Source organism: Pogoniulus pusillus, chromosome 2 (genome assembly GCF_015220805.1).
Source record: "Pogoniulus pusillus isolate bPogPus1 chromosome 2, bPogPus1.pri, whole genome shotgun sequence".
In the NCBI taxonomy this organism is placed as follows: domain Eukaryota; kingdom Metazoa; phylum Chordata; class Aves; order Piciformes; family Lybiidae; genus Pogoniulus; species Pogoniulus pusillus.
The window spans coordinates 47,326,160-47,350,024 of record NC_087265.1 but is presented as its reverse complement, the minus strand read 5'-3'; the positions used below and the strand labels follow the sequence as shown (position 1 = coordinate 47,350,024).

The 23,865-nt window shown below is 38.4% G+C and overlaps 1 protein-coding gene across 2 annotated transcripts in view; it reads left to right on the top strand.

The window, feature by feature from the left end:
* The window catches only part of PSMD14 (proteasome 26S subunit, non-ATPase 14), a 54,977-nt gene that overhangs the window by 14,224 nt on the left and 16,888 nt on the right, over positions 1 to 23,865 (top strand). For both annotated transcript variants that reach the window (XM_064164225.1, XM_064164216.1), the window contains exons 4-7: positions 10,564 to 10,635; positions 10,956 to 11,075; positions 12,005 to 12,075; positions 13,044 to 13,194. In XM_064164225.1, coding sequence (XP_064020295.1) covers positions 10,564 to 10,635; positions 10,956 to 11,075; positions 12,005 to 12,075; positions 13,044 to 13,194 — 414 coding nt within the window. The remainder of the gene's footprint in view (positions 1 to 10,563; positions 10,636 to 10,955; positions 11,076 to 12,004; positions 12,076 to 13,043; positions 13,195 to 23,865) is intronic.

Below are 23,865 nucleotides of genomic sequence, written 5' to 3'. Positions count from 1 at the left end.
GAGATGTTGAAGTACTGGAATGTGCCCAAAGAAGGGCAGCAAGGCTGGGGAGGGGCCTGGAGCACAGCCCTGTGAGGAGAGGCTGAGGGTGTTTAGAATGGAAAAGAGGAGGCTCAGGGCAGACCTCATTGCTGGCTACAACTACCTGAAGGGAGTCTGTAGCCAGGTGAGGGTTGGTCTTCTCTGCCAGGCAAGCAGCAACAGAACAAGGGGACACAGTCTCAAGTTGTGGCAGGGGAGGTCTGGGCTGGATGTTAGGAGGAAGTTGTTGTCAGAGAGAGTGATTGGCATTGGAATGGGCTGCCCAGGGAGGTGGTGGAGTCACCATCCCTGGAGGTGTTCAAGCAAAACTTGGATGAGGCACTTAGTGCCATGGTCTGGTTAATTGGACTGGATGATCTTGGAGGTCTCTTCCAACCTGGTTAATTCTATAAAATAGTAGAAAAACTTTCTGAGTTACTTTTTTTATCCCTTTTTACCTTGATAAAAAGTTCAAAAGACTTAAGTGATTGTTTATCTCTTGCAGAAAGTCTCAGGTTTTCTATCCAAAGTATCAGGTTTTGTATCCAAAATACATGGGCTTTTCTTGTTTTAAGAAGGGAAAAAAACACCCTAGATATTGAACTGGGCCATTTAATTGAATGGGGCAAGTATTTTACTGTATCAATTAGTGCTTTATTACAGGGCTGTTCAGCTGAAAGCTTCATACCAAGTTTAAGGTACTGATGTGGGCTTGGTTTGCTTACACTGGAGATGATGACAGCTCCACTGGTAGTGTATGCTTATTTCAAAGGCTTTGAGGACTGCAAAAGCCTGGATATAGTTTTCCTACATTCAAAACACAGTTGAGTAGCTGTAAGGTGATTTGTATGTCAAAGTGCTAATAGAAGAGGGTGAAACATGCTAGAATCAGTTTAGGAATAGTCATATGATTGTACTTTCAACACTGTGTGAACTTTGTGTTATTAAAACCTGGACTATCCTGCAATCCTATCTTAGATATTAATCACAAACAAACATGAGGCTAAAACTAACAAAGCAGGTGCCTGAGCATTTTTAGTTTCCTATAAACTCTGGAAGACATTTTCAGCTGCCTCCTCTTGGCCTCAGATCTTAAACTTCCTTATTTCTAATAATTAGGCAATTAGCTTCTCTCTCTTCAGTTTAATTGCCAGTGTAGCCCAGTCGACTTTCCCCAGATGAGACAAAGGAGCTTGGGCAAGGAAATTAGTGTAGCCATAATGAGAAAGAACAGGGGAAGAAAAAGGCTAAACAGGAGCAGACATCTTTGTGCCTATTGCATTACACCTGTTCACTTGTAATGTTCCTTTCAGTGATTGCTTTAACTTTCTTCTTTCTGGAATCCTATGCTCCGAAGTTGCGATGCTGCTATGCAACACCTTTGAACAAGGACTTTTGTTTTCTTCCCGTGGTGTAGAAGGTTCTTCTGCAGTTTTTCCTTGGAAAGTTGAAGTGGTGTTCTCCTATTAGCAGTGGTGTTGTGTTGGGGTTATTTGTAAATGAAAGTTGATTTTCAAAACAAGACAAATGACTCCCTTCTATACTGCCATTGAGCCTCCTAGTTCACCTTGTGTCTAGAGACCACACTTCACACCAGGGAGCTTGTGAGCATATAGAACCCAGTGCATTCTTTGACATGGAGTAAATAAGCTTTAAGTAGTCTGCTGCACAAAGTGTTCTTTTGGGTGCTCTCAGACAGCACCTGCTGAAGGCTACTTTGCCTTCTTGGCAGAACTGTGTCTAGAGTAAGCTAATTAAAAATCTGCATTAAAGCAAAACTTCTGGAGGCAGAAAATCTACAAATGCTGACCTGTTACTGCCTTCAGGCTCTCATTTCTAAATCCCAATACTTTCTCTAATGATGATTAGAATAGGTAACAGGTTAATCCTGGGTTTATTCTGGAGTGAAACTGACTTTATTTTCTGGAATTTCTGTTCTCCTAGTAGCTCGAGGTTGTGAAAAATAGTAGTTATTTTCAAAAACATGTGCAGAGCTACTTGTGATTTGGGTCATCCTTCATCTTACAGCTTTATGCTCACCATAATGTCACAGAATTTATAGAATGGGTTGGGTTGGAAGAGACCTCTAAAGGTCATCTAGTCAAAATCGTGCTTATGCTTGATAATAAGGAATGTTAACTACAGTGATGCAGCAAACCTTCCCTAGATTTTTAATGTCTTGTTGAACTTGTAGATTGTAAAGAGAAAGAAAATGCTGGAATGAGGAAAGATTACATTTAAGCAACCATTTCATTCAATAGTTATACTGGGAACTTTGCAGGAAGTCTATTGGAAATCATATCCCAGTAATATATTGTGCTAGTTTGAGCCTAGCTGGGATATTTTGGTGAGAAGAATTAGGTTATAGGCTGTGAAAAGGAAACAGTGGTGATGTCTGCTGCACTCATAGGCTTGCTGAAATGGATAAGAACAAGAAGATAAATATAGATAACAGAGTTCCTCTCTATCTCTGGGGCTGTATGAACTTCTCTCTCTAACCTAACTTGCTGCCTGACTAATCCTTCTGCTTCGTAACCCCCTGGGCTGACCATCCAAACTTACCCCGAACGTCAGGCAAAGTCTAGGGCAGAGGGGTGGGGAGAAGGTGAAGGATGGTTGGGAGCCCCTCCTGGGAATTCTGGTTTCTGAGAGGGCTGTTGTGCTTTCTGTATTACCTTTAACTTGTGTATTTCTGTCTCTAACTGTATAGATTGTAAATACCTGCTTGTATATTGTGCTAAGCTGTAAGTATAAAGCTTCATTCAAAATTTCCAGCAGCTGAGTCTAGTCTAGGTGATTTTCCTAAGTGGGGAGGGGCAAGTAACACCCAAACCATCACATATTTAAGTGACTTTTTATCATGGACATGTGTTAATATTGGGTAATAAGTACTTTTTAAATACATTTTTTGGATAAAAGTTAAGTAGAGTGACTGTAAACTACACTACAGTAAAATTAAGCTTACTTGTCAAAATAAATTGAAAACCTGGTAAAATTTTCAAAGCAAGCTTTAAGCCTCAATATTCAAGTGTATTTTCAACAGCAGTATTGAAAACCAGGAGTATGAAAGACCTTTTGGCAATTTGGGACAGCTAAATGAGCAAAACTCATTCTGTTCTAGAAGTAGATGAGGAATCCTGCATGTGCCCGTGTTTGTGGATTACTCCTTCCATAAAACTGCTGATAGTGGAAGAGAGGTTATTGATAGATGGATAGGAGAAGCTAAACTTCAGTGCCTTTCAGTAAAAAGACCAAACAACTAAACAACCCCCCCAAAAAAACTAAAACAAAACCTTCAAACAAACAGAAAAGGTTAAGTAGTAATGTTTAGGCTCTACACTGAAGCCATGCTTGCAAAGTGGCTGTCCCAACCTGTTGAACCAACTGCTCAAGGCAATACAAAATTGTGTGATTTTGTTTTTTGAAGAAGAGAGAAGAAATGCTGTATATTTCAAGTCATATTTGTATTGTCATTTATGGAGTTCAGTTGTAAATGTCAACCCAGAGAAACTTCTTTAGGGGATAATTTTATGTAGCCTGTTAAGTTTGGGGTGTTTTTGGGGGGGTATTTTTCAAGTAGTAATTGATGTAATTCAGCAACAGAATGAGGGGACACAGTTTCAAGTGTAAAGAATTACTTTACAAGCCCTTTGAGGAGAGGTTGAGGGAGCTAGGGGTGTACAGCCTGGAGAAGAGAAGTCTCAGGGCAGGCATCATTGCTGTCTGCAACTACCTGAACAGAGGCTGTAGCCAGGTGGGGTTGCGCTCTTCTGCCAGGCAACCGGCAACAGAACAAGGGGATACAGTCTCAAGCTGGGGGAGATCTAGGCTGGATGTTAGGAGGAAGTTGTTGCCAGAGAGAGTGATTGGCATTGGAATGGGCTGCCCAGGGAGGTGCTGGAGTTGCTGTCCCTGGAGGTGTTGAAGCAAAGCCTGGATGAGGCACTTAGTGCCATGGTCTGGTTGATTGGCCAGGGCAGGATGATGCTTGGACTGGATGATCTTGCAGGTCTCTTCCAACCTGCTTGATTCTATGTAATAATATTCCTATAGTACCTTTATTCCATCTTGTGATCTGTGAGATTCTTTGTGAAACTAAGCATATTACTACGTGTTTTTTCTGCTGACATATGGTGTAAGAAGACAACGTGGTCCTTTCGGAATCTAGGCTGTTGAAGACTTATGGTATTTTGTGGTCTGTTATGTACTCTTGATTATAATTGGTATAAAAATGGCCATAAACATACAAAGTGTTTAGACATAATGCTAGCTTCAAAATATAATCCTGTTGATGTGGAACTAACTTGAAAAATCCTGTGTATACTAGCTGGAAAATTGCAATGAGATTTGAGATTGCTCCTAATTAGTGCAGTGTTCACAGCGCAAAGTAATCTATTTTTCCCTTTTTATGAGCTGTGATTTTTCATTGTTTTCATGAACTGGATCACTGATAAAGTTACCTGCAGAAAATGCAATACATGGTGTCTGCTGTTTGTCATGACAGTGCTGCTAGAAGCATTGAAATGTGGAAATAGGACTTGCTCACTTCAATTGTACTTCTACTAAAGGAATGTGAGTTGGCATTGTCAGTAAGTGTATTGTCTCAGTAAGGAAGAAATTGCTCCACAAACACAGTGTTGTTTAGACTTTCAGGCTTAGCAACCTGTAAAAAGCACTATGCTGATCTAAAATCTTCTGTTCTTTGTGTCAATATATCATCAGGTTATACCACTTACTGGCAAAGGGTAGGTAGAGAAGAGCAGTGGTACTCTGCTGAACTGTTAAGGTCTTTTCATTATCACCAATACCTCTGCCTGCCCTGCAAGCTTGCTCATGTTTGTGTCCCCTCTGCAGGTAATGTTCTGTAATATTTTTTCCCCCTCTTACCAAGCTATATGCTGACCATTGGATTTAACTCCACCAAATGGTACTTTTAAGCTCACTTTAAGAGCCTGATCTTTTCATGCAACCTTTGCTGTGATAAATGATTTTATGGCGATTGTGGCTGCGTTTATATCCTAGTGCCCTTCTCCCCCTCTATCTACATAATAAATGTCATGATCATCTGGCACACGTGTTTTGGAGGAGGTAGAAAAGGGAAGTGAAGAAAATGTGGGGTGGGTGAATACTTTTTTTTTAATTTTTAATTCAGTAGTGTAATTTTTTTTTCTGTCTTGGTGGTTTTATTTTCTGGGGTGTTTTTTTTTTTTTAGTTAATCTTCCTCAGTTGTATTTAGATGTAACAGCTGAAAATATGTACTGAAAGGGTTAAGCCAGCATGAAAGAATTCATTTCCACTTTAATGACCTAGCCTTGCTGGGTTAGGACGATGGGGAACATGCTTCTGACTTGTACTCCTATTGCCAATTAACACCTCCTATAACAGGTTGCCTGTGCTAGTCATTGAAGCAGAGGCAGTAGAAATAGTTTACATGCAGCTTGTTTTTCACACTAGTTGTTTAATACTCACAAAATTAAACTATTAAAAGGTTCTTTCTTACCTTACTGGAAAAGAAATACAAGCTACAGCCCTCAATGTTCGCTTGTGGTCCTATGTTTGCATTTAAATTGTTTCAATTGCAAAAAGAAATAAGAAGTAGGAATGATGATAGCAGCTGTTTATGTTTTATACAGTATGGGGTTTGGTGCCATAGAATTAAGATTTTCTCTACAGCACTTAGCTCGCTGCCTTCTTTTAATTCATTATTACAGTTGCCCCTGCAAAAATGAGTTTCTTTGAAATAGCTAGGATATGTTTTACAGTCATCTTTTCTGCTATTACCATGATACTAGAGCAGTGTTCAAAATCCATTTAAACAATAGAAAGTGTCTGCAGTTGTGGGATATTTCTGAGGTGACAGTGTGGTTAACTGAGTCTGCTTTATAAACCTATCTGAATAAACGTAAAATAAAGAGCAGTGCTCCAAAATGACACTGAAGTTCACATTTAATCAGCAGGTATTTTAATAACATAATAAAACTGGCTAAATAATTGATACCAGTTCACACTAAGAGAAAGGTGGAGTAATATACCTCAAAGTGTTAACAAATTTGCTAAAAGGCTTGAGTAGGTATCACTTCAAGGCGTTAGTTTTTAGCCTGTTAGAATGGCAAATGCCTTTAACACTTCATCAACAAGGGCTGCCCAAATAAAGGGCTGGTTTTGATACTGGATCATCTGTTTTAACTATTTGAAGCAAAAATAGTACCATACATAATTTCATATTACAATAGAATCTTCTGTTCATAACTTCAGTGTGATTCTTGTTCCATGAAGAGTCTTACTGAAGAAAATTCAGCAAAAAAAAATCCCCAACCAGCCTCTTTTAATAGTACTAAGTTCGTTTGTATCAGTTATTAAAATTGGGATTCTGCCACTGTAAACAAAAACAAAACCAGTTTCCTTGGGCTTTATGAGATGGCTGGCTGTCAGGCAGCTCAATTTACTGACTCAGAAGAAACATCAACTTCCAGTAAGTAGCACAATAACAGGATTTTTTTTTCCCTAATGGTTCTGCAGTTTTAATAATTACTCTACCTCATGCCATAAATGTTTGGAAAACAAAATGCTTAATATACAATGTGGCTTCCAGTTCCCCCAAAAATTACCCAGTGAAGCTGTGGGGATGCAGAATGAAGGCAGGATTTGCTGATTTGAAGGCAGATAGACGGTCTTACAAAAGTCTGTGTAGTGGGTGAACTGTCTGACCTCCTCTGAATACCAGGAGGTAATAAAAATACCCAAAGATGTTTTGCATTGCAGAATCAAATGCATTCTTTATGTTTCTGATACCAGTTAATTTAATTAGATACCCTGCTTCCTCAGGATGATGCTCCTTTGTTAAAGCTGGCAGACAGTGAAGTTTATGAACAGTGATAATAGCACATGCTGTGGAAGGTCTTTGCCTCTGTGTAAAAGATTAACTAATAAAGTCTGTCTTTCTCTTTGCTTTATGAAAGACATGCATAAACTTCTGTGGAAGACTACCACAAACAGGCCAAAGAAATGTCAAATACAGCACCTGGGTCTAGCTCACAGAGATTCTGTAACTAGTGTTCAGAAGCTAAGACAGAAGTCACCCCAAGACTGTGTTAGATTATCAGCCATTTATGGGGAAGGAAGTTATGGGGAAGGAAGTTATCAGGAATGGAAGCTAATTTTTAAGAGCTCAGGTAAGTTGGTTGAGCTGAGAGATGAGAGCAGGAGTTATCTTGGCTTGAACAATGAACTCTGCAGTTAATATTGTCCGACACTTAGTGTAGTCATTTGTCTATATGTATAAACTTGTATGTGCAAAATCCTTCACAGTCAATACTGTGGCTTTAAAAAAGTTACTGAGCAAGTTGATTTACATTAATGAAACATTCTTTCATGAATTAGCAATGTTTCTTGTGCCAAAAATGAATTACTGGCTTTGGGTGCTGGCTGCTGGCATGAGAACTTTAACATCAGCTTTGAAAACAGCAACTGCTTCATCTCGTAGAATGCCTAAAGGATTGATAATATGTGATATGAACTATACCTTCATTTAGACTATCACTAAGGTAAACAAGCATTTGACATCTCCAAGGAGTTAATAAAAAATACACATTAAGGAGAAAGATTAAGGAGAAGGAAAACCCAGAAAGGCATTGCCCTGCTTTAGTTCCTGCCTTTGTCTAAAGGTAATTTGACATAATCCAAATGTAAAACTGTTTGTCTTTATGTCCTGCCAATATGCGTGGAATCTATTCAGTGTTTTAAAATGGGAGAAATGATGAAGAATAATTAAACTGGTAAATTGTGAACACAGGTGTCTACATGGGGAACAGACGTGATTAATGCTGCAGGAGGAAGGGTGTCACTGTGATTTGCCATCTTAACAGACGTAAGAGATTCTATGTAGAAAAGCCTCTTCAAGAAGTTTATTCTAGAGTCAGTTCAAGCTCCTGATTTTTGAGAAGCTGGTCTCAATCAGGCATCACCATTAGCCTTCCAAAAATTGCAGAACTACATAGGCAGAATTGAAGAAGATTTCCTTTGGTTTTTAAATGTTATTCTTTATTATTTAAATGTTAAATGAAAATATTGCGTGGTGCTGTGGGATGCTTGCTTACAGTGAAAGGTCAAACAAAGTCTGGGACAAATGTACAATATGTATGGTGATCACAGTATGAATGTTTCCATCCTTCTTAAAGCAGGTGATTACTGTGTTTGTACTTTTACCCTGTTTTCAGACTCCCTCTGATCTCTGGTAAAGAATTGGAAGAGAGCTTTATGTTATGTTAATTAAAACCCAACTCATTTATGCTTTATTCTTTGCAATGATTAAGTGGAAATATGTGTCTCTGTGCTTTGCATCTAAATGAAAAGGTCATTTAGAATAGACTTAATAAGGGGAGATAAAGTTAAGAAAGTAAACTTACTCATTTATGAAGGAAAAAAAACACATAGTAACAGTATCAAGACAATGATTGGGTATTTGAAACTTTATCAGTCAAAAAAAATAGCTGTAGTAAATTAAGTGATTCAGGTGTAGTAAATTAAGTGATTCAGTGATTAAGTGATTTGGTTCTGTGAAATTGTCTTAAGAGTTACTCGTAGAGTTAAAGAATCATAGAATCAACCAGGTTGGAAGAGACCTCCAAGATCATCCAGTCCAATCTAAGCACCGAACCCTGGCCAATCAACTAGAACATGGCACTAAGTGCCTCATCCAGGCTTTGCTTGAACACCTCCAGGGATGGTGACTCCACCACCTCCCAGGGCAGCCCATTCCAATGGCAAATCACTCTCTCTGGGAAGAACTTCCTCCTATCACCCAGCCTAGACCTCCCCGGGCACAGGAACACTTCTCTAGTGGAGCCATTGCACTGTTGGACTATGGTTAGACCTGATGAAGAGTTGAAATTGGTTAAAAATAGACCTTTTGTGAGAATACTGCAGAATTTGAACAGTTAAACACCTGCTGGAAAATTGCTGATGGGAAGGCCAAAGTGACAGAGGAATTAGCAATGAATAGTAAGAAGTGAGGGAGAGCCAGTATCAAGAGGTGATAGTCAGCAGTATCAAAGTCAGAAATAAAGGTTTGGAGGTGTTAGAAAGCAGGTGTCAATGACACAGATCCATGCATATATGTGGCTTCCAAAATACAGCTTAGATATGAATTGGATAGATACTATTAGATCTACATCTAATAGAGAAGTTCATTGACATTGAGGGGAAAAAATCTGGAAACTTCTTATTCTTACTGTCTTTAAAGCATTCTGAAGATTAGATGATGTTTTTCTGAGTGTGTAATAGTGTGCAGAAAGGGCAATTGCTACACGAATCTAATATGCTAATCACTTAAGTTCCTAGTATTATCTGCTAGAGGTGATGGCTTTTGTGGATAAATGTCTTCTTTTTGATGTCGTATAGAGGCATGCTGTACTGAATTTTATCCACTTCAAGTGCAAAATCAATCATGTGCTCAATTATATCTTCTTCCTTGATTTTGGTTGTAAGTGTGAAATTCAGATTCTAAACCTACAAAATATTCATGTACAGGCACCGTTGGTTTTCATTAACTTGCTGTGGAGGGTTTGGTTTTGTTACCATATTCCATAGCTGCTTTGTTGCCCTTCTAAGTTTGCATCACTTAGTGCAGAGGTAACCTTTTGTCTTTCCAGTGGAAATTTGTTGTACACAATTGGGTAATAATGTAATGAATGTACTGTTAATTGGCTGTAATGAGGTACAGTGATACAGAGTTCTGTATAGAAGAGCAATATGTCTTGTTCCTGGAGGAAGGGACATTTAAACTGCTGCCTCCTGTGTTTTTCATTTTCAGCAGTACACAGAACCTGTTTCAACCAATCATTCACACCTGGGACAGTTGTGCTAATTTTTGAATAACTACTCATAAGGCAAAGAGCAAAGTATTTTGTTCACAGCTTTTCCACTTAGGGATCGGAGGTCCGTTTTTTCTCTCGCTGTACCACTGTATCTGCAAAGTACTCCCATAGCCTTTAGCTACAAGTCCGCTTTAGCTGAAAGCTGATGAAGCAAAGGGAAATTGCTGTTTGTGTTGGTGCCAGTTAATCATGCAAGCCCAGCAGCATTTACATTCACACCACTGTAAGAAACACAGAGTTAATTGGAGAACTGGCCATATTTTACAGTTGACGAAGGTTAGCATTGCAGCAAGGCTGACTAATGGAAACTTATCTGACTCTTAGCCTGTGTGTCTTATAACAGGTTTGTACCCAGTGCAATGCTTGCCAGTTTTTTATTTGACTGATTCTGATAAGATTGCTTTTTAGCCTGCTATTATTTTGGGGTGAGAGCAGACAGAGGATGTTAGCTAGGTGACTTGTAATATGAAATACGTTAGCGAGGGAGGGTGCAGTAAAGAAAGTGTTTGGGGTTTGGGTGTGCTGCTTTTTCATTTTAAGAAGTGCACCTAACACCCAAAGTCATAACTATTGATGTGTTTTCTGTAAAGTTTGTAAACAAAACAAAGTGTTTAGAAACAGCAGAATAACAATGGTAGGGAAAATAATTATTTGCTCTTTTCATAGGGGCCACCAACAGATGCTCCTGCGGTCGATACAGCAGAACAAGTTTACATCTCATCCCTTGCGCTGCTGAAAGTAAGTGTTCTGTGTGTGTGCTGAGCTACGTATAGAGCACCTGGCACCTAGCCAATGTTTATGGCTTTGTGCTCCTCATGTGTCTATCAGACTAATTTTAAAAATAAATGAATGTTGTTTGGAACACTTAGAAACTTATTTTTTATATGATTACTCTTTTTTTCTTGGGTTTGCTGTTACTATTTCACAGTTCCTTACAGTTTCCAAAAGTCCTACATGTTGCCAAGTTACCTATGGATCTAAAAAGGTTGAAAAGAACTATCCCAAGTCGAACTTGAACCTCCTGTTAAACATACAGTGTCATTTGGTCTTAATTCCAGATGTTGAAGCATGGTCGTGCTGGTGTCCCTATGGAAGTTATGGGTCTGATGCTCGGGGAATTTGTCGATGATTACACTGTAAGAGTGATTGATGTTTTTGCAATGCCACAGTCTGGAACGGTGAGTCCTTTGCAGTTAGACCTTCCTAGTTTTGTTTACTTGTTTGGATTTTTTTTTTTCCTCATGGCAAATTTTTTTTTTTGTTGCTTTTTCTCATTTGTGTGATCTTAAAGTGGAAAGCTACAGGCTACAATTAAATATGTCTAATAGATTTAAGGGTTTCAGTGGAAACAAAAAGAAAACCACAAACAGGATGCAAAACAGAAAAAGCTTGGCTGGAAGTGTATTGTGCCCTTAATTGTGATGCTGCTATACATAGACCTGAAACTTGCTCTATTTGACAGATCTTACAGTGGCATACATCTTAAGTGATATTTGTGTAGTGTGAAAAAAAGATGTATTTTCATTTTGAGTAAAAATATTCACGTTGTGAAGAGGTAGTTTAAAGAGCTGATGAGCCAGTGGGTAGAATTAGATTTTATGATGCTTATTTTCTTGGTGTAAATTGAATGAAAAAAAAAATGTCCTTAAAAGAAACATGGATCCCTTTGTAACTCAGAGCTGCACATCAGTGAAACATTCCAATTCTTTTGTTCTGAGTTTACTTGATGGATGGGCATGGTGTAAGTAGGGTCTGCAAAAATCCAGTAGGTGATGCCTATCTTCAACAAAACCTGTAGAGCTGAAGTTGTGATGGACAACAGGCCAGAGTTTGCAGAACAAAGGAAGAATGAATTCCCATGTCTGTTTAATCACAGGTAGAGCTGACTTCAATTCCAAATCTTCTTTCAGTATTGTAAAAATCAGTGAAATACATTGGCAAAAATTATGGTTTGTATTTGAAGGTGTTTTCTCAATTAGTTCTGAAGTAGTGAGGTTGTCCTTTTAAACAGGTGCTTTAATTTTTTTTGTTGCTTGAAAGTACCAACTTAAAAGCTAGCAGTTGTACACAGGGCAATATGATGATTTCTGTATGTCTTCTACATCAGGGTGTCAGCGTGGAGGCTGTCGATCCTGTATTTCAGGCAAAAATGTTGGATATGCTGAAACAAACAGGAAGGTAAGTCACCCTAAAGAAGGCTGACAGTTAAGAAGTCCTCCCTAGTGGTCTAGGAGCTATTAATACTATCTTAAAAGAAATAATTGAGCCAGAAATCAGGTGAGTAGCATAACATGTCATTTAATTCACCTCATGCATTTCAACTGTTAGGAGATTGTCAGCTGTCTTGTTAAACCTACAGCTTTGATTATTGCACATGATGATTAGCTGCTCAGTTTAATAGAGGTGGTTACTACACGGCACCTGCTTAAAGGATTGATTTCTTTTTTTTTAAATGCTTTTAATTAAGATTTAAAAAATTAGGAAGTTACAGCTTGTTTATAAGCAGTTTTAATGAGAAGAAAGGGGAAAGTAATTTTGTAAGAGATCCTAATATTTAAACAGTTTTTTTTCACTCCTGCCTCTCAACACTTGTCGTCTCCTTGCTCAAATTCTTTTACTGTGGGAAAAACTTCAAAATTAATGTTAGCAAAAGGCTCAGCAGCTGAACAGAACAGTGCAAATTGCTTTTTGACTGAGTTCCTACTTCTACTGCTGGTTTAATTGATATTTAATCCTTTCCCACCGTTGGTTCCCGTTGTCCATGCCTGAAATGGACTTTTTGCCGTGAAAATTCAACCCTCGACGCCGAGGAGTTAAAGAGCAGATATTTACTTATGTGCTGAAAGGGTAAAAACTGGTTCAGGGTAGGTGTGGTAACAGGGTGAGAAACTGAAAGCACGATCTACTACTGCTAATGTTCATCCCTTAATGATAGCTCTCTTTTGTTGCATTTATTCATGTCTGTTTTCACCGTAGTATAGGGCATAATTTAAATGTTTTTAATAGGAGGGTAGTGGTTGGTTTGGGTTTTGGGTTTGTTTTTTTTTTTCCACAGCTCATCCCAATTTATGCCCTGGTGCATTACTATTTCTTCTTGTCTTGCATGTTTTTATTTTTTAAGAATCTCAATGTGCTCTTTGTTTCAGACCTGAGATGGTAGTCGGTTGGTATCATAGTCACCCTGGCTTTGGCTGCTGGTTGTCTGGTGTAGATATCAATACTCAGCAGAGCTTTGAAGCCTTATCAGAAAGAGCTGTTGCTGTGGTGGTGGATCCCATTCAGAGTGTAAAAGGAAAGGTATAGTAGGCTTCCTTTTTTTTTTTAAGGTACTTCAGTGAGATTTTGTATAGAAGCACTGTAGAGGTGTGTTTTTGGAGGCCCATTCTGTGCTTAAAAATAAGTTGTCACTGTTAAGATCATGTTTTCTACATCAGGAGTCCTTAAAGCACAAGTGTTTGATATTGTCAGCACCACATAGCCAATCATAATCATCCCCTTAATATTTTTTGCTGTTCAGCTGTTACTCTATGTGTTTGTGTTGCAACTAATAGTACAAGTATACATTGTTTCAGATGCTACATTTTAGCCACAAAATCTAAGATCAATTACTAACAGATTGTAATAGGTTCAGCTGCTTAACTTGGGTACTAAGGTGGCATTGATTTATAGGCGTTGCATGTGATGGCTTTTAGTATCCTTTCTATTGCAAACGTTTTGAGCACTAAAACTTTGCAGAAGGTTTGCTATTAAAGCATTTAAGTTTCTGAGATTTGTGCAGATAAATGATGAAGTATGTTAAATGATTATGAAAAGAGATTAACTTGCAAAGCATATTGGGTTATAGTTGTCCTTTGTTGAAATCTCTTTTGTTCTTGTTTAGTTCTCTTTTTATTTCTTTCTAGCCCCATATGCCATTTTCCTATTTCCTGCCTCATGACAGCAGGGAGCAGCTCTATTATCACCTTCACAGAGCTGTCTGCAAATGTGAGAGGCAATTCGATTTTGCTCAGCCACAGGGAGAGTGGATTAGAAAAACTATAGAACGTACAGAAATTGGCTAGGTGGTTTACTGCTTTAAAATACTGCTGAGGTGTTTTGTTTGAGCATGCACTCCCATTGTATTGTAGAATAATTATTGAAGTGCTTCGTGGTATATATGGATGGCATTAATGTAAATGTAGAAATATTTTAAGGAGTAGGTGTTCATCTTTTGTAAAGCTCTAGTACCGTATTTCCCGTGAGACAGAGCATATTCAAGCTACCAAACAATTCCACTGAGGGTTCCCTTAATTTCATAAGACAACATTCTCAAGCTGCAGTTGGCATTTTTCACTTCTTTGGGGTTGTTTTTCTCAATCCTCATTTCCATAGCAAATTTATTTGTCTAATAGGCAGTTAAAAAAAATAGCTTCTGATGCTTGTTTGGGACATATCGAATCAATTTTTCTGCCTTTTAGGTGATTTTAAGAGCAGAAGAAAATGTGGGTAGGTTGTATTTGAGGGTGGGGAAGAGATACAGTAGAATATTGAAATATTCCTGACCTGTTTTTAATAAAAAAACTTTTTACTTAGTTTTTCTCTCTCCAGTGAAACTGTTGAAAGTGGATTCTTTTTATCTATATAAATATATATATTATATATACAAATATATATATATGATATATAAAAATATATATCATATATATACATTTATAGATTTTTTTGTGACATTGCTAATAATTGCTAATAAGGCTAAATTAATTCAATTCATTCAGGAGAAAAGCCTGCCAGTAACTCATACTATTATTACACCACACTTGCTCACTAAGTGCCGGGGTGTTGAGGGGGGGATTTAGTATTTGTTTGCCACTGTTGTTCGACACAGACATTATCTTTGAGGGTCTTTGTTCTCTTTAGGAAAACAGTCTTTGACATCTTTATTTTGAATGTGAATAAAGCTTTATCCATCTAAATGCTTCTCCTTTACAGCTCTTCTTGTGGCATTGCTGCCAGTACTACTGGGCTCGTAATGGTTCTTTTCCATGTGTGTCTAGCTGCTACAGTCAGACAAAATTACATTTCCAGGTTTCACACTAAAAAAGTTTACATCAGTTATGCTTCTTAAAAGTTTAGTAACAGAATGAACACCCCTTCTAATTAATCTATTGATTTGGGGGCTGAGGTTGGGCTATGGAATACGTGTGACTTTTATGGTTGCAGCTGGTAAGATCACTTACATCGAAATCTGTTTTGATTTTTGATGAACTGAGATAAGAAAGACACATTAGAGCTTGGTTTCTTAGGTCAGGATTGACTGCTTCACGTGTATAGCTGCTTTAGTATGGTGTCCAGTGCCTCTTCATGTGTTAGCCAACTTAAGCTAAACACATTTCAGGGAAGTACCTGCTTTTTTCTCAGTGCCAGCAAAAGAACTGCTTGCAGAGGAGGTTTTGCTGGTGTAGTAGCCGCTCTACTGGTGGGCTTTTTGCTCATGTGGTCCGTGGAGCGTTACATATTATACCTTCTACTGGCATAACTATCTGGCAAAAACCTATAACGAACATGTGGCATAGAAGATTTTAATATGGTGTGTTTTGACTGAGATTAGATGTATTTAAAAACAAAGTCCAAAATAACACATTAGCTAATTTTAAATCTGCCTGGGGGCAGGTCTGTGCCCACATGAGTTGCTGTGGCTCATAGTCAGTAAAGCAGTCGTGGTTGTGCTAGCAAAGAAAACTGGGGCAAAGGTTATTTTCAGATGTCAAGAAGTTGAAATGTATTCTGATGGGGAGCCTCAGGTTTACCCTTGCTAGCTAAAGCATTAAAAACCCAGTTTACCTGTCAGTGGTAGAAAGTGAAAACTTGTTAACTTCTTAGTTATCTTCATCTGGATACACTCATTCTAAAAACCCAGTAGGATGAGGGATATGACTGCAATTTAAATATAAGAGCACATATAATTCTCAACAGCTTAAAAAATAGTAGTCATTTTATGAGTTCTTAAAGCCAACGAGCAAAATGAAAAAGTCATATTAAATCCTTACCTAGAGAGAAAACCCTCATGCAGATCTGTGGGTTAAATGCCAACTGCTTCAATGACTGTTTTAGGTTGGACTGGATGATCTTGGAGGTCTCTTCCAACCTGGTTGATTCTATGATTATCTTATTTTATTATGATTACTATATATAGCAGGATGCATGAAGGACAACTCATTCTAAGTCCTGATCTTTACATACATATTCTTGCATAAGCACTATGTTTTTTTCATGACTGTGTGTACCATTTATTGAGCAATTTTTAGCTAATAATGTTCTAATTCTCTATAAAATAAATTTATAACAGATTTATAACTGCAGGTCAGTGTTAACAGATTCCAGAGAGAAAACCCTTCTTAAAAAAATGATTTCTATGTAGTCAAAGTAAACATGCTGAAAATTTTGGTTTTGTGTTCTTCATTTTAACCTGAGAAAAAAGAAAAAGGGTCTCTATGGTTTCCATTACTACTCTTTTTCAGATGTTTTTTTGGTGTTGTCATGCTTTGAATAGAATAGAATCAACCAGGTTGGAAGAGACCTCTAAGCTCATCCAGTCCAACCTAGCACCCAGCCCTGTCCAATCAACCAGACCATGGCACTAAGTGCCAGGCTTTGCTTCAACATGTCTAGGGACCGCAACTCCAGCACCTCCCTGGGCAGCCCATTCCAATGCCAATCACTCTCTCTGCCAACAACTTCCTCCTAACATCCAGCCTAGACCTCTCCCGACACAACTTGAGACTGTGTCCCCTTGTTCTCTTGCTGCTTGCCTGGCAGAAGAGACTGACCCCCACCTGGCTACATCCTCCCTTCAGGTAGTTGCAGACAGCAATGAGCTCTGCCCTGAGCCTCCTCTTCTGCAGGCTGCACACCCCCAGCTCCCTCAGCCTCTCCTCACAGGGCTGTGCTCCAGGCCCCTCCCCAGCCTTGCTGCCCTTCTCTGGACGCATTCCAGCATCTCAACATCTCTCTTGAATTGAGGAGCCCAGAACTGGACACAGTACTCAAGGTGTGGCCTGACCAGTGCTGAGTACAGGGGCAGAATAACCTCCGTTGTCCTACTGGCCACACTGTTCCTGATCCAGCCCAGGATGCCATTGGCTCTGCTGCCCACCTGGGCACACTGCTGGCTCATCTTCAGCTACTATCAGCCAGTATCCCCAGGTCTCTTTCTGCCTGGCTGCTCTCAGCCACTCTGTCCTCAGCCTGTAGTGCAGCTTGGAGTAAAGTGAAAGGTGGCAACAGGCAGATGAACTCTTTTTCTTGGACTATTTTTGTCTTGTAAATCTTCTCAGTTTATCAAAGCAAATACGTACGTGAATGGGTTTGCCACTCGATAGTCTAAAAGAGCAAAAGCAGACAGATGTAAGTTACTCTTCTGAATGCTGGAACTACTGTCTAGCCTCAAAACTCCTCCTCATCTGAACATGTCTTACAATATTTTTCTGAAAGATTGCATGTTTTCAGACCTCTACTCTTTTATCAGTGTGCTGTTACTCTTTTAAACCTGTCCTTTTCTCTTGTTGCTTTGAATTAAGCACAGGACTGGAGGAGAATGCAGAACACAGCAGAAGGCAGAACGAATGCAATTCTTAAAATGAGATATGTGGAGGACACAGTAATGGAATGCCTCAAGTTTGAAAGTTAAAATAGCCCAATAAAAATGAAGTTTCTGGGAAGTTTGAATGGATCCACCTAACAAGATTATATACCAAACTTCCCCTCCCCAGTTTATGCATTCATCTTTTACCTGAAATCTTTCCTAGACACATGTAAATTCAACAGTCATTAGGGTACAGCTTGGAAGTATTCATTTAAAAACAACTAAACCCAGTCAATGAACTATATCATCATGACTGCTTTGGAGACTTGTCTCTGAATTGTTATGCAGATAATATTTTCCAAGAAAAAACAGGTTTTAAAACCATATGATACCTATAATTTTATCTCAGAATCTTTTATATCTAGAACAAGTTCCATTATTAGAACTAAACTTGCTAGCACATTTCTGTTGTAAAGGGGAAGATTCTAAAATAGAGAAGATAACTTTACAATGTGTAACTTTTGGAATTTCAGATGTACATTTCTGTGTGTTTTGTACACTGTCTAGAACATTTGGATACTCCTACAGTAGTTTGTTCTTTCTTAATGTTGTCTGAACAGAGCATTTGGTGCAGTAACCTGCATATCAGAGACTAAAACATCTTAATTTGCTGCAGGCAAGAATGGAGTTTCAGGAGGAGCTTGATTTGGAGAATAAGTTGGGCTGGATGATCTTGGAGGTCTCTTTCATAGAATCATAGAATCAACCAGGTTGGAAGAGACCTCCAAGATTATCCAGTCCAGCCTAGCACCCAGCCCTAACCAATCAACCAGACCATGGCACCAAGTGCCTCAGCCAGGCTTTGCTTCAACACCACCAGGGATGGTGACTCCACCTCCCTGGGCAGCCCATTCCAGTGCCAATCACTCTCTGCCAAAAACTTCCTCCTAATATCCAGCCTAGACCTCCCCCAGCACAATTTGAGACTGTGTCCTCTTGTTCTGTTGCTGGTTGCCTGGGAGAAGAGACCAACCCCACCTGGCTACAATCTCCCTTCAGGTAGCTGCAGACAGCAATGAGCTCTGCCCTGAGCCTCCTCTTCTGCAGGCTGCACACCCCCAGCTCTCTCATCCTCTCCTCATAGGGTTTGTGCTCCAGGCCTTTCACCAGCCTTGTTGCCCTTCTCTGGACATGTTCCATCACCTCAACATCTCTCTTAAATTGAGGGGCCCAGAGCTGGACACAGTACTCAAGGTGTGGCCTGACCAGTGCTGAGTACAGGGGCAACCTCCCTTGTCCTACTGGCCACACTGTTCCTGATCCAGGCCAGGATGCCATTGTCTCTCTTGGCCACCTGGGCATATCTACCAGTACCCCCAGGTCCCTTTCTTCCTGGCTGCTCTCCAGCCACTCTGTCCCCAGCCTGTAGCGCTGCTTGGGGTTGTTGATTCTATGATTCTGTGAATAAGGAAGTAGATATATTGGTGCTGGGTTTGATTGCTGTCAATTGATGCTCTTTTTCCTGAAGGGTCATGTTTGTAAGAGATAAATTACATCTACACTACAGTGCAGGCCACTCAGTGTTCTCATTTCAGGATGTGTTTTGCTGAATGCATGCATAAACCACAAAGCATTGAACTGGTTTATTACTGCCAGTGTACCACTGTTTCCTTATTGATTTGTTTGAAAGCAAATATTCTTTTTAGTAACTGCAGATATTCAGAATCACATTTAACATATTTCACTTCTTAGTTTATTTGTAATACCAAAACTCTTCCTATCAATGCAATGGTTTAGTTTATTTGTGATACCACTTCTTAGTTTATTTGTAATACCAAAACTCTTCCTGTCAATGCAATGGTTTAGTTTATTTGTGATACCACTTCTTAGTTTATTTGAATACCAAAACTCTTCCTGTCAATGCAATGGTTTAGTTTATTTGTGATACCACTTGTTAGTTTATTTGAATACCAAAACTCTTCTTATCAATGCAATGGTTTAGTTTATTTGTGATACCACTTGTTAGTTTATTTGAATACCAAAACTCTTCTTATCAATGCAATGGTTTAGTTTATTTGTGATACCACTTCTTAGTTTGTTTGTAATACCAAAACTCTTCCTATCAATGCAATGGTTTAGTTTATTTGTGATACCACTTCTTAGTTTGTTTGTAATACCAAAACTCTTCCTATCAATGCAATGGTTTAGTTTATTTGTGATACCACTTCTTAGTTTGTTTGTAATACCAAAACTCTTCCTATCAATGCAATGGTTTAGTTTATTTGTGATGCCACTTCTTAGTTTATTTGTAATACCAAAACTCTTCCTATCAATGCAATGGTTTAGTTTATGTGTGATACCACTTCTTAGTTTATTTGGAATACCAAAACTCTTCCTATCAATGCAATGGTTTAGTTTATTTGTGATACCACTTCTTAGTTTGTTTGTAATACCAAAACTCTTCCTATCAATGCAATGGTTTAGTTTATGTATGATACCACTTCTTAGTTTATTTGGAATACCAAAACTCTTCCTATCAATGCAATGGTTTAGTTTATTTGTGATACCACTTCTTTGTTTGTAATACCAAAACTCTTCCTATCAATGCAATGGTTTAGTTTATTTGTGATGCCACTTCTTAGTTTATTTGTAATACCAAAACTCTTCCTATCAATGCAATGGTTTAAAATTTGTTATGCCACTTTGGCACTTGCTGGGATTAAATTAAGCAGTGTATGTTTACTTAATAAACCATTTGTGTAGGTTACTTCAGTTCATGCCCTTCCTTAAGACAAAAAAAAAAGAGAAGTTCCAAGAAGACTTCTTGTTGAAAAGTATTAAATGTTTAATTTCCTTTTGACATGGTGAATGTAGTATAGTCCATTTATCTTCATTAAAGCATATAGCTTTAAAACTTGTGGCTTTGCTGCTTGGGAGTTATGGATGCATGCCCTCACTTGTCAAGATAAATGTATTATCCTGTAGTTCTTCCCCCCCCTCTCAGTCTGGATATTCAAGTTGTGCTGTGGATTTGACCACAAGTCAACAATTCTCTAAGGATAGAGAAGGAAAATGCACATACTCCTAGGAATATATTTTCCAGAGCTAAAATTGACATTTTATAAATAATTTCCATGTTGCAAACTTCCAACTCACAATCACAGCAATTCACTGATATGCACTTGGCATGAGTCAGTTTCAGTTCTTAGTGCTTCTCATTGGAAATGGCATCAAAAGGAAGGTTTGTTTGAATTTTTTATGTTGTGGGCTTACAGGGGACAGAAGATGTTCTTTACTTGTAGTTGTCTAACAGTGCGTGGCGGCATAAATAACGAAATGGTCATAAACCTCAGCTGCACTTCTCAGGTCACATGGTTCATTTCATTTTTAAAGAACCTAGAAACAAACTGAAGCAGTTGATAACAGGTCAGTTGCAGGTGATAAAAGAGGTTTTAGATGGGACATTACTTCTTTTTCCACACCTGGCGTAACCACGTTCGGTCCTTTTCAGAGTTGTCTTTAAGCAGTGCTCTGTTTGTTCTTAAACATTATTCTCATTCCAAGGGCACAATACACTTTTAAAGATAGTCACCATATGTCCTAGATTCCTCACAGGAAAAGAAATATTGGTATCAGATATTATTTTAATTTAAACAGAAGGGGATGAATTATTTCTAACCGAAGTCTGTCATGAAATTACAGTGGGTGTTGCAAACCAGAACTGTTTCTTCCAGTATTTGTGATAGGTTTGTTATAGGAGGGATTTAAGAATTAAGTATATGAAGTACTCTTGAAATTATCTTTTCTTCCCCTTTAAGACCTTAGACAAAGTGGTAGTATATATATGGCATTCACACTGTCAGAAGCTAAAGTAAGTCTGGCTACTAAGCAGCCTAAATTTTAATCTAGCTATTATTGTCAGTGTGTACAGAATACAACTTTTTAATCCAGTTGTTACTGTCACTGTGTACAGGCTACAGCATTTTAATCCAGCTGTTGCTGTCAATGTGTACAGGCTACCACATTTTAATACAGCTGTTGCTGTCAATGTGTACAGGCTACAGCATTTTAATCCAGCTGTTGCTGCTGTCTATGTGTACAGGCTACAGCATTTTAATCCAGCTGTGGCTGTCAATGTGTACAGACTACAGCATTTTAATCCAGCTGTTACTATCAGTGGGTACAGACTAACATTTTAATCCAGCTGTTACTATCAGTGGGTACAGATTAACATTTTAATCCAGCTGTTGCTGTCAATGTGTACAGGCTACAGCATTTTAATCCAGCTGTTGCTGTCAATGTGTACAGGCTACAGCATTTTAATCCAGCTGTTGCTGTCAATGTGTACAGGCTACAGCATTTTAATCCAGCTGTTGCTGTCAATGTGTACAGGCTACAGCATTTTAATCCAGCTGTTGCTGTCAATGTGTACAGGCTACAGCATTTTGATCCAGCTGTTACTGTCAGTGTGTACAGAATATAGAAGACCCTGGTTTTTTACCTAGTTGGGTGCTGAGGACTCCAGCACTTCTCTTAGATTGTGAATAGCTCTGAGTCACGATAATTACAGCTATCCTCAAGTTTATTAAGTCCTCTGAAGGTAATTGTGATTTTTCTTTCTAAAAATACTTCATGTGGGCTCTAGTGTGGGCTGTTGACCTCCAGGAAGTGTTTTTAAAATGCTGTCTGGTTATTGTTTATTAGATTATTATGCTTTTTGAAGCTAAGACAGATGTACAAAAAGATGCAGTTTTTATTTTGTATTGGCAGCTTCCAAATATTTAGTATCTATTTCCAAGAGCTGCAATTAGTAAAGCATCCATGGTACTGAAATCCACACATCCCACAAGCTAATTATATTTGCAAGGTCAGATTGAATACATATTTTCAGAAAAATAAAGGGTTATATAAATGTGTCTTCTACTTGGCTGTTATATCACAGTTTGTTGATCTGGAGTATAATGTGTACAATTCACAAATTTGTCTGATAACAGAAAGTGGTGTGTGATTGTGTTTATTTTACTAACCAGTATATTCACAGCAATCACTTCCAAATATCTCTCCAGTAAAGATGTGTTAATTACAAAACAGACAAGGTCTTCTATTATATTAAAGCTACTAACAAGAAGACAGCAGGAATCACACATGTAAATAGCATCATCAACCCCTATTTTAGTCCTCTGTTTTGATCTGTGAGTTGCGCATAGACCAAAGGTGCTATTAAAGACTCAGTATATGAAATAGGCAGCATTATATGAACAAAATTTATTCAACAAGAAAACAGACCTTTAACATGAATTTAACAAGCCTGAGAAATTATAAACTCTCATATGCTGCAGATTCATGCAGTGATAATAAACAAAAAAGGAAAGGAAGAGGTTTCCTTAAGCTAGCCAAACTGCTAATGGTTTTGTTATAAGCTGTCTGCTGTTGAAATGACCTCTGAAGACACTTCCAGTAGGAGAAAGTAAATGGTCAGAGTGGTGAAAGAGTCAAATGATGAAAGAGCATTAGAAAAAATAAACATCTACCTTTGTATGCCTGGAAAATAACCCAATGGCACAGATTTCTGTTGAACTTGCACGGGAAGGGAATTTAGCAGGAAGCTTGGAAGCAGTAGTTTTTACTAAGGATGCAGTGCAGGCTGCGTTAGGTAATTCAAGCACAACAGAACCTTACAGTTTTGGGGTGAGAAATACAGGCTCCTTGCAACAAAAACCTAAGTAACTGAATAGGGGTTTGTGCTGCACTTAATTAAACCTTGGAAGTTCTTTGTTCAAAGTGCTCTGTCTAGTTTTGTCATCGTCTCCGGGGTGACCATGTTGCTATCATCTGATAGCATCATCCTGTACTTCAAAATACACAAACATAGAGGAGGCTTCAGCTTGTACACACCTCCAAGTGCTTACCATGTTTTTTTTTATGTCGAATCTTACTGTGACATAATTAACACCTACTTCACCCATTGCTCATTAGTACATTGGTCATTAATGAGCCTATTTATTTTCATGTAATCCTCTAAGGGAGAGACTGGTTTCTGCTCACTGGGCGGGGGGGGGGGGGATCAACAAACAATTGCATTTCACAGACCTGAAGATTTAAAATATATTGTTTTATTTATGCTTTTATTGCATATTAGGTCTAAATTTAGCCTTCAAGTTGTTGAGCATGTTAGTTTCTTTAAGATGGTTGCTATAGCGATAGCAGCAAATTCCTTTAATCTTAGTGTAGTTAAAGTATTTAGTTACCATTGGTTGTCAGAGTGCAACTGAGATGAGAAATATTCACATGTGTACTTTTCATCCCTCTCTGGGATTATAGAAGTTGTAATTTTATCCTTTTTCAAAGCTCAATATTCTGATTTTAAAGCCACTTTCTGTTAGATTGATAATTGTCCTGCTTAGGAG